General features: G+C 39.2%; 1 protein-coding gene across 1 annotated transcript in view; it reads right to left on the reverse strand.

Moving 5' to 3' along the window:
- GPR149 (G protein-coupled receptor 149) overlaps nt 1–11,769 on the reverse strand; it is an 84,470-nt gene extending 72,701 nt beyond the window's left edge. The window contains exons 1-3 of the mRNA XM_082459555.1: nt 8,901–11,769; nt 7,737–7,929; nt 2,147–2,604 (exon numbers count right to left, since the gene is read on the reverse strand). Coding sequence (XP_082315681.1) covers nt 2,147–2,604; nt 7,737–7,929; nt 8,901–9,920 — 1,671 coding nt within the window. The 5' untranslated portion in view covers nt 9,921–11,769. The remainder of the gene's footprint in view (nt 1–2,146; nt 2,605–7,736; nt 7,930–8,900) is intronic.
- Nucleotides 11,770–12,101: the final 332 nt, after the last annotated feature.

The raw sequence follows: 12,101 nt of genomic DNA on the forward strand, positions 1-12,101 counted from the left end.
CACAATTTGTATAGAAACACAAAAGACCCCAAATAGCCAAAGCAATCTTGAGAAAGAAAAATGGAGCTGGAGGAATCAGGCTCCCTGACTTCAGATTATACTACAAAGCTACAGTAATCAAGACAGTGTGGTACTGGCACAAAACCAGAAATATAGATCAATGGAACAGGACAGAAAGCCCAGAGATAAACCCGTGCACATATGGTCACCTTATCTTTGATAAAGGAGGCAAGAATATACAATGAAGAATGGACAGCTTCTTCAAGAAGTGGTGCTGGGAAAACTGGACAGCTACATGTAAAAGAATGAAATTAGAACACTCCTTAACACCACACATAAAAATAAACTCAAAATGGATTGAAGACTAAATGGAAGGCCAGACACTATAAAACTCTTATAGGAAGACATAGGCAGAACACTCCATGAGATCAATCTCAGAAAGATCCTTTTTGACCCACCTCCTAGAGAAATGCAAATAAAAACAAAAATAAACAAATGGGACCTAATGAAACTTAAAAGCTTTTGCACAGCTAAGGAAACCTTAAACAAGGTGAAAAGACTACCCTCAGAATGGGAGTAATATTTGGAAACGAAGCAACTGACAAAGGATTAATCTCCAAAATATACAAGCAGCTCATGCAGCTCAATATCAAAAAAACAAAGGACCCAATCCAAAAATGGGCAGAAGACCTAAATAGACATTTCTCCAAAGAATATATACAGATCACCAACAGACACATGAAAGAATGCTCAACATCACTAAGCATTAGAGAAATGCAAATCAAAACTACAATGAGGTATCACCTCACACCAGTCAGAATGGCCATCATCAAAAAATCTACAAATAGTAAATTCTGGAGAGGGTGTGGAGAAAAGGGAGCCCTCTTGCAGTGTTGGTGCGAATGTAAGTTGATTCAGCCAGTAGGGAGATTCCTTAAAATCTAAAAATAGAACTATCATACCACCCAGCAATCCCACCCCTGGCATATACCCTGAGAAAACCATAATTCAAAAGGGTCATGTACCACAATGTTCATTGCAGCTCTATTTACAATAGCCAGGACATGGAAGCAATGTAAGTGTCCACTGACAGACGAATGGATAAAGAAGTTGTGGCACATATATATAATGGAATATTACTCAGCCATAAAAAGAAATGAAATTGAGTTATTTGTAGTGAGGTGGATGGATCTAGAGACTGTCATACAGAGTAAAGTAAGTCAGATAGAGAAAAACAAATTCTGTATGCTAACACATCTATATGGAATCTAAAAAAAAAAAAAGATTCTGAAGAACCTAGGGGCAGGACAGGAATCAAGATACAGACATAGAGAATGGACTGCAGGACATGGGGAGGGGGAAGGGTAAGCTGGGATGAAGTGAGAGAGTGGCATGGACATATATTCACTAACAAATGTAAAATAGCTAGCTAGTGGGAAGCAGCTGCATAGCACAGGGAGATCAGCTCGGTGCTTTGTGTCCACCTAGCAGGGTGGGATTGGGAGGATGGGAGGGAGATGCAAGAGGGAGGTGATATGGAGATGTATGTATATGTATAGCTAATTCACTTTGTTATACAGCACAAACTAAGACTCCATTGTAAAGCAATTATATTCTAATAAAGATGTTTAAAAAAAAGAACCTGCTGTATAAAAAAATAAAGAAATAAAATTCAAAAGAAAAAAAAGACTAATAGGCAAGCTATGTGAATAGTAGCGTTGCAAAAGGACTACCTGTTTACCAGTAGCTGTATAAACATATGCCCCAAAACCTCTTTTGGACACTTGTGTAAACTTTCTAGGTGAAGAAAAAATATAAAACCTACAAGTTTACTAATTTGAAATAAGTTTTGAGAGTCTAGTCTGAATTTACACAGATTACTTGAGGTTAAAATAGAGGTTCGTATCAAAGATCCTGTTTAGCTCTGCCAATTCCAAAATACATAGAATTTGACTGAAAGTGCAGAACTAATTAAAAAAATTGAAAAAGACACTTTGAAATAAAATTTAGTATTATGGAAATTAATTGAGTTAAGTGACGATAACCTTGGAGTTGGATGAATGAAATAAGCAATGGATAATTTTTTTGCATGCTGTCATATTTGGTCTCACTTTTAATTTAAGAGGAATAACAACCTTTACTGTACCTGACGAGGGGTTCTTTCTGATTTACTCCTACACCATTCCCAGTCTGAAAGGTCTGGTTTCTGACTCTCCTCATGAGAAAGTCTTCTTTCTGGCCCTTCCAAAAGGGTGCTTTCGTCATATTTAATATCACCTTCTGTTTTTTCAGAGAGCAGTGGATCAACACCTTTTTCATTGTGGGAATCCTGTTTAGCATCTATAATATCAGTGTTTGTGCATTTGTTGATGCCTTTTAGTGTGGAGCTGTCCAGAGAGGGTGTGGTGCTGATTTCCACCTTTATGGCATTGAATATATTATGAGAGTCTCTCTGAGAGTTTTTTGTAGTTTTGCACTCATAGTTCATGAGATTGTGATAGGATATTGAATTTTCATCATCATCATAGTAATCTTCATGTGCTATTTTATAAATTCCATAACTTCGTTGAAATGATAGATTGAATTCAAAGCATCTCCTCTTGGCTATGTAAAAACAAAAACAAAATTACATGATTAGGAAGACAGATATAAACAGTGCTTGGATATACAAAATGAATAAAAATAGGAAAGTGAATTCAACCTGATTAGTTGAATTATCTTCGTTTACTTCTTGTCAATTATGCAAAGCAACTGTGCCTCACAAATTCAACCATCTTATCACTCTGGGCCTAACTGTTCTGACTTACACAATGGAAGGCTTGAAATACATACAACCCCAGAACATTGAAGTCTTTAAAGAAATTTTATGTAAAAAATTTATCCATAATTTAGAATAGTCTCATATCCACTCAGTTTTAGTTTTAGCTCTATCAGTCTACCAATTATCTGTACATTTCTTTATTTGGGGATAAAATACATTGTTTATAAATTTTATTTTGCTACAACTTAATTATTAAAAAGCTCTTAATATTACTTGAGCTATTCTGCTGGCAATACCAACAACAGATATAACTGCTTTAAATATTTTGATATATATCATTCCTGACATTTATATGTTTATAAATGCATACAGTAAAAATTAGATAATGCTACAATACAGTTTTTAAACTTTTAAAAATAATATGTACATTTCTGAATAAATTTGAAATGAATTGTAAAGAAGAGTATATAGACATATTTCTGTGAACTGAAGCACTTTACAACATGTCTATACCTGATTAACTACAAGATGAGTTTAGCAGGAACACATAAAACTTTCCATGGTTTAAATCAGGTGAAATATGATGGTATCTTACATATAGCACTACTATTTGGTGAATACTGTATAAAGTCTTAGCAGAATAACACATGAGAATGTGACAGAAGTGATACAATTGTTGTATGTGAACGTCATTAAATACTAGATACTTTTTGTGTATTAAGAATGAAGCTATATCAAGATGGTAGACAAAATGCAATGTAATGTTTTGATTTTCATCTTTCAAACATGGCTCATTTCAAAACTTTTTTCTACTTGGATAGTTCTGTGTTTTATAGCACACATTTAGCTATCCTTAGTGGAAAAATTTATTAAAAACTATAAAATTTCTATGAGAACAACAGGTAAAATTTGATTCATTTTACAATACAACCTCATGTCATTCATATGCTGATTCTATTACTGAAACTGTCTCAGAACTGAAGATTTACAAACCAATTCTGCTGACTGAAAGAGAATTAATAGGTATCATTCATTATTTGAGCCAAAACATTCATTGAGCCAGGATACAAACACAAATTTCTATTCAAAGAAAATGGAAAAGTAGCAACAGATGTTAACATTATACACTATTTCATTTATAGTACTACTTAACTTTTTCTAGTAATATAGTCCAGTAAAATTAAATTAGAATTTTAAATTTACTTTAATAGTGTGAAAGCTGAAGGAACTAAAAGGACTTTTTAGTTATTGTTGGGTTTCCTTTTTCTCTAAAAAAAGTTATAAAGTGACAAGTGGTCAATTCAAGGATATTAAGCAAACAAAAACTGTCATAAAATCCCAATTTTATCATATAAATGGATATCTGTGGCTATATATTTTATTAGCTGTGTATTATAACTATGAAATATATAAAGAAAAAGTGAGTAAGGTTTTTAAAGAACTGTGCAGAATGTGTCGATGGAGAATCTACTTCCACATCACTGGGTGCAAGAAGCAGTCTGAGGTAGGCTATGAGAAGGAAGTGTGATTGAGAAAGATACAGTGGGCAACTAGAGCATTCCAGGGACAGTTATGCACATAGGTCATGACATTTAACAAAACAACAACCCTACATAATAAAAGGCATATTGGTTCTATTTTGCATTTGAGAAAACTGAGGCTGACAGAAGAAACCTACCTAAGATTACTTACCTGGTAAAGAGATTTTAATTTAAAGCTGACTCCAGAATTGGAGTCATTAACCTCTATGTGAAATTGCTTTACTGCTAATCAGATCCATGAGAGAAATTTGTTAATGGAAGCAGAATGTCCCTGATGTGCTATCTTTAAGTTAAGGGAAGTACATTAATTATGAAATGTAACCAATAGAAACATTTCTTGTTATTGACTTTTCCTTAACACTAGAGGTAAATTCTGACTAACCAATGAAGGTAATAGGTTATAACAACATAACAGAGTTGACAATATTTGACTAGTAACTTACAAGAAACTTAAAGACCATCAGAATAGAGTCAGGGTCTTTTGAAGTCTATAGTACACTTATGAAAAATAAGTATAATGTTACATTTGCTCTGAAAAGCAAAACCCTGGATAAGGCATGAAATAGCTCTAGTCTTCTGCTTTTAATCACATCTTACTAATGACAATTTTAGACATAAGTAATTATATCAGCTTATAAATATACATAATTCTTCAGAGTAACATGTCACCAGATACTTTGACTTTGTCCAAAAACAGAAGCTGAAAATCTGATTTTTATAGAAAATATTTTATTTTAACTGTTTATTTAATTTAAAAAAGAACACATCATGTCATGCAAACCAAATGGGTCTGAAAGCCATATCCAATCCATATGTCTACCACCTGAGACCTCTGTGTTAAAACCATCTTTTTTTAAACCACTTTTGTTTTGAGACACTAGTAATGCAGATTATTGTTGAAAACAGGAGAGAACTATTATTTCTGGAAATTATTTTCCATTACTGACATTCATTTTCTGGCTGCATGTCTCTCAGTATCCATACAGTGAAGCTGAGATGTAGAATTATGCTTACATCACCAAAATGAACCTACGGTAAATATGAGTTAGGAAAAAATATTTTCCTTTTCTTGCTTCTGGAGTTCTCAGCAAAAGAATGTAAAAGGGCGATATTAATTTGTTAAGGAGAAAAAGCTTAAATGTGAAACTGGAGCCATCAAAGTACTATGACTACATAGAATCAAAGACTATAACTGATCAAGCACCTGCGCACCTGTGGATGAGCCATCTGTGGAGTTTCAAAATTCTGTTTTTGTGTCATCCTAGCAATAGGAAAATTTACGGGGCGTCCTCCAGACAAGGAAAGTACATCATTCTTATTCTTATAATTTTCCTGTGGCAGAGCCTAGGATCAAGTGAGAGAGTGCCATGGACATATATACACTACCAAATGTAAAATAGATCGCTAGTGGGAAGCAGCCGCATAGCACAGGGAGATCAGCTGGGTGCTTTGTGACCACTTAGAGGGGTGGGATAGGGAGGGTGGGAGGGAGACGCAAGAGGGAGGAGATATGGGGATATATGTATATGTATAGCTGATTCACTTTGTTATAAAGCAGAAACTAACACACCATTGTAAAGCAATTATACTCCAATAAAGATGTTAGAAAATAAAAAGAGAGAATGGAGCCATTTTAAACTAACATTTCTCACAACATTTTATTTTCGAAGCCATGCCTCTCTAAGCTCACATTTCAACACCTTCCCTGAAATTTTAAAATAAATACAAATAAGGGCAACGATAATTTTAGAGGAAAAATATTATTTTGATCTTGAAAGGCATGGTTCTAATTTCAAACATGAGATATTAGCATGATTATTGATTCTGCTAGCCTGCTGTAGTTTCTTCTATTTTGTGCAGTATAAGATAGAGTGCTTCCTAGACCATTTATAGTGATAGATCTGTTGCATTGCTTTGTTTTCAGCTCTGATAGAGGTGCCCTTTAGTTCTTAAAAATGACTGCCCTAAACTCTTCTTGTCTCTCTCACAATTTTAAATACTATAAGATGGGGTTAGTTCATTAATTTAGTGACAAAATATTAATGTTTGATAGAATGGTAGAACTTTCAGGCTTGTAAGTGATTTTTATATGTTCTATGTTCTTCTATGTGGTTCAAAAAGATTTATTATTAATTTTCTGTGTCACTGTTGCTCTGGATATTAATATCCAAAAGCACATACTTATTACAAGTTCCATGGTTATTTTATTTTAAGGGCATAGATGAATTTGGCATCTATTAACAATAAAACTTCATGGCATCCTTAACACTAAAAAAAATCTTCTGGTCATTTGAAAATTATCTAGACATTAAATGTCATGAATACATGGAAAATGACCAGTTCATGACTACTTAATGTTTATAAAATAAACCTGTTGAAGAATTGATTGCAGAATATTCTTTAATAGTCTCCAGTTTTCATACCCCTAAATAGTCTAAGATGGACTGTTTTTATTTATTTACTCTTTCTTCTCTATTAAAGAATAATCTACTTGCTTATTCTGAGCAAAGAACAATTAATGGAACAGTTAATCCAGCATACACTAACGTAGTCTTGGATTTATTAAATGGTAGAACATCCTATCTTTTGTCTGGAATGACAAAAAAATGTCCTTTTCCTTCCTGGCAGAGTCAAAATATACAGGTCATTCTTCAACTGTTCCTGTCTCAGAACAGGAACAATTACACTCTAGTGAGTTTTATAATTGACCGCACTCCTGGTCTAGAGGTACTCTTTAGAACATAGTTTTTTTTTTTTTTTTTAAATAACCAGCATGGCTAGATTCATACATGAACATACATTGACAAACTCTGCCACCTTTGTCCTTTTTTGAAATTACAGGTGTTTGTGGGGTTGTTTTGTGTATATATATATATGTTTTCTAAAAGCAGAGGCAAACACTTAAAATTTGTTTTGGAACTGTTTTTAGTCACTCCTATTGCTTACTCTGAAAACTTTCCAAAACCCTGGAAGAATATAAGCAGCAAACTAAAGAAAATGCTTTTCTTTACTCTTCCACTCAACGATAATGAACTTTAATATAATGAGTTTTTAACTTTTCAAAGATGCAGACTTCTCATACGTAGACTTGGGAAGGGGAGTTATTTTCTACTCTAGGCTAAGAGCTATGGTAGATATAACACCTAAAGGCCTTTGTTGACTTCATGCTGTGTTGAATGAATTCTTTTTTTCTTACCTAAAATAATTATTCAATGTACAAGCAGTTCACAGAGTTGTTTTAAACTTGCCTCATTTAAAACTTACTCCAATACTGTGCTAATAATTGTTTCACATTATAATTTCTTCCCTTTATTTACCACTTCATTTGTCCTTGGACTCTTCATCCCCTACTAAGGCAACTCTCTCAATAGACCACCTTTCTGTATGTGACCATACGCATATTGTTCCCAACCTCTGCACTGTTCAGGACTTACGTTTTTTCCCATCAGACGTCACTGCATATGTGTTCTGCTTGCAGTTGATGATGCAGCCACAGGGCAAGTGTGTCCAGTGTTTGGACAAGACAAACACTGGAGTTACAGTGGTGGCCAGGAGGGTTAGCAGAAAGCTGAGCGTCTCAAAGGGAAGGCTCTGAGAGCCCACGACGTGCTGGACCACCATGTGGATCTGCAAAAGCAGAGAGCTTCAGACCTATCCTAGGATAACATTTTCCATTTTGCCAAGCCTTTCTCTCAAACATGCTGCCCCAGCTCCCTTCTCCAGGACCCTTTCCTGTCTGAGAGCCAGAAGCTCTACTCCTGGGCTGGCATCCTCGGTTTTGGTGATGTACTACTGGGATTCCTTGGGAGGAGGCCCGCTGCTCCAGACTGCACAGGCTTTGAGGGTTTCCACTCTTGAGAGCCTGGTCTGTGCTAGCTGCCAGCTCAAGTTTCCACCAGGGAAGCACAGTCACAATACGGAAAACGCTATCCCAGAAAACAGGCAAGCATGTGTGAAACCTGTACCTGGTACTCCAGATGTCCTTTGTCACATCCCTGGCCCCTCACCTCTGCCAGGTTATGCTTGTCACACTAGGGCACCACCCGCCACCTCTCAGCTGGGCTCTTTCCTGGAGGCTTGAACAAAAGCCTGTTTTGTCTACTTTCTGCTGTCTCTACTTCTGATCACGCCTCTCCTCTCTCCCTGCTGGGGATGGGCGGCGTCCTTACGAGGGAGGAATGGAGCAGAGAGAAGGGCGTGACGGAAGACTGGGGGGCAAACACCCTCTTTACTACCTCCCTTCTCTTCTGAATACTCCCAGATATCGCTACGAGAGAAAAGGACACCCTTGACCATGAGCGATCTCGGAAAACTAAGTCTCCCGCGCCTGAAAGCGCTCCCCATCCTCCTCCCCAGTTTTGAACCGAGAAGCACTTAGCAGCAAAGGCTTCGCGGCTGCTACTCCTACCCGTGAACGGCCTTCCTCCAAGTGCTTCTCTAAAACCAAGCGAGATACATTCGTAAGAGTAAGTCCTCTGCACGTCTCTGGTGACCCTCCAAACCGGGGACGCTGGTCTCAACACGCACTCATACTGCCTGGCACACCACCCGCCCCCCCCCCCCCCCACCCCGCGCTCTGTGAGCAACCGCACTTTTACCATCATGGGCAGCCAAAGGGTGACTTTTGTCATCGCTAAGATCAAAGAAAAGCGCTTCTGCGCTACGCTCACGGTGAAGCTCCTGGTGCCATAGAGAGTCCCCCGGTCCTCACGCCTGCAGGCTCCAGCCACAGCGGCAGCAGCGCGCCCCGGCCCCTGCCCCAGCCCTGCCCTCGCGGGCAGACCCGGGCCAATCACGGCGTCCGAGCTCGGGGAGCATCCTCCAGAACACCGCAGGGCCGGGCCCGGGGCATCATCTGGGGACAGGGAAAGCGCTCTGCCAACCCCCGCTGAAGGGGTCCCTGGAGTGGAAGCTCCGCGGGAAATTTCCTGGTAGTTGGCGTGGAGTCTTGGCGGCTCCTCCGAACACAGCAGCTGGTGAGTGAGGGGGACCGAGAGGCCGGCGAGGAGTCCGAAGGCCGAAGTGTACACAGCGAAAAGCAGCAGCACGTAGGAGCTGGAGCAGTCGGCCAGGCAGCCCCAAGGCGTGCGTACAAAGGCGCCCCAGCCGCACAGAGGAAGCGCCGAGAGCAGCAGGCTGGCTGCCCACACCGTCAGCGCCACGCCGAGCACCTGGCCGGATCTCCTGGAGGCTGCCTGGCTCCCCACAGCCCTGCGCATCGTGTAAAAGTTGTAGGAGACTAAGAGAGTCGCCTTCAAGTTGCTCGAGAGGCCCTGGCACAAATATAGTAAGGCAGAGGTGGTGCACAGAGACTGGAAGTAGTCAGAGACCTCATTTGGCCACTGCAAAAACATGAAGATGGTCACCGACAAGACGCTCATGAGATCATCCCCAGACCAGGACGCCACAAGCATGGACACAACAGTTCTGTTCCGCGTTTTCATGAGGGAAACTAGTGAATAAATGCTGCCTGCCAGGGCTGCGACAGTCATTAAGCATGTCAGGCAAAAAAGATAGATATTCACGGTTCCTGGCGGATTTAAAAGATCTGTCGAATTATGATTTTCTTTCCACAGGCTAGAGTCATTTGTTGATAAGTTACTGAGAAATACAGACATTATCCTTGGTCAATATTTAATTTCTTTTTCAGTGAGTCTATAAATATTCTCAAAATTGAGCATGGCGGTTAGTTGCAGATTAGATCTCATTATCTCCTACCAAGTTTCCCTCAAGATGTTCACCAGTCAGTCCCGGCAGAAAATGGTCAGACAAGTCTCCTTTAGATATGACTCAACCCATATTTTAAAATGGGTTCCACTTAAAGCAGCAATATGAAACTTTTCAACATTTCAATTAAAAACAGACAAACCAAAAACTCCCTCCTGAAACCAGCAAGTTTCAGGCATGAAAGCAAAAGCTCCTCAAGTAGATTGAAAAACAATGATGTGTGGGTCCTTTCGGGTCCTTCTTACGGAGCAAAGCAGCTTTGGCTTGAGGTAATCAAACTCTATTCAGTTTTTAAGAGCAGTAAAATGATGCACTTGGTTCCAGAGCTGGATTCAAAGGCAGAGAGATTATCAGGTAGTTTTCAGCTTTGCCGGTTCAGAGACAGAGACACAGAGAGAGAATGAGAGAGAGAGTGAGTCACTGAGCACAGCTCCCCATCGGAACCGCTGTGTTCTTCAATCAGCCTGTGATCCTCAGAGCTGCAGGAAGGAGGAGTCAGCTCCAAGCAGGGGAGAAGCAGGAACAAAAGGGAGGGGAGTTCAGTGTGTGAGCGAAATGATGTACATCTCCTCAGCCTGCCTTATTCGGAGCAAGAGACAATGTTTTTGCTAAGCCTTCCCCTTTGGTTTTGACACATAAAACTAACCCAAATACTTGCTCAGGCTTGATGTGAATGACAAATAACCGCTTTGAGAGGTCCACGCTACTCCACTAAGGGGCTGCTTTTACTCTTATCTAGACCTCTCTGTTCCATAATCCACTGGAGGAAGAATATCATCAATGCCATTTTTAAGAAAATAGGAGGTACCAGCTTTGTTTGTTTTTAAAATATGTATTGTATTTACTAATAAGAATGTCATTATGGTCCTCACTACACTAAACAAGATTTTGCAGAATCTTTGGGTGGAGCCATTCTAACTTTAGCCATGTAACTATTTTATGTCAATGTCATAAAGTAAGCAAGCTTCCATTTGAATAAATAATATTTCTAGTTGTTAAAGTCAGATGGCATTATATAGGGAGTAAAAAGGAAGTTATCTCACAAAAACATTTTTAACCAGAGTACTGGGATGTTCTGTACAACAATTGAGTCTCTGAACTCATTTTTTAAATTAATTAATTAATTAATTAACATCTTTTTTGGGGTATAATTGCTTTACAATGGTGTGTTAGTTTCTGCTTTATAACAAAGTGAATCAGCTATACATATACATATATCCCCATATCTCCTTCTCTTGCGTCTCCCTCCCACCTCGTTGGTTTTGCAAGATGAGTGGTTTAGCAAAGAAGTAACAGACAGCAATAGTTCTGGTCCAGCATTTCCCAGGATACTTTGGGGTAGTATTCCTCCTCAGCTCAGCCTCATGACCTGAGGGCTGTCTTTCCACACACAGTGCTGGAGTCTGAAGGAAAGCAGGGAAAGGGAAAGGAGAACATTCATTTGGTAATGGTCTAAGTACATGGAAGTGGCGATAGAACTCTGAACATTCCTTTCATTTTAGAGGTAACTGAAGCTACATTTTGAACCTGAATCTGTTCAAGGGAAAAGTGATTGTATTAGTCATTGCCAGCCATAACCTTCAATAAACAGTGGGCCCTTCACTTATCTTGACATATTATTTGATTTCCCCTTCACTCAGCCACCTGTGACAGCTAGCTCAGCACTCTGGCTCTTCCTACTGATAGTAATAGACCTTGCAGCGTAGTGTGATTAAGAAGGCTCTGGGTTACCTTTCCATATGGTATTTTTTTTAATTTTAATTATTTATTTATTTTTATTTATTTATTTATTTATTTATTTATTTATTTATGGCTGTGTTGGGTCTTCATTTCGGTGCGAGGGCTTTCTCTAGTTGTGGCAAGTGGGGGCCACTCTTCATTGCGGTGCGCGGGCCTCTCATTATCGCGGCTTCTCTTGTTGCGGAGCACAGGCTCCAGACACGCAGGCTCAGTAGTTGTGGCTCACGGGCCTAGTTGCTCCGCGGCATGTGGGATCTTCCCAGACCAGGGCTCGAACCCGTGTACCCTGCATTAGCAGGCAGATTCTTAACCACTGTGCCACCAGGGAAGCC

The sequence above is a fragment of the Balaenoptera physalus genome (genome assembly GCF_965194825.1).
Source record: "Balaenoptera physalus genome assembly, chromosome: 4".
NCBI lineage: Eukaryota > Metazoa > Chordata > Mammalia > Artiodactyla > Balaenopteridae > Balaenoptera > Balaenoptera physalus.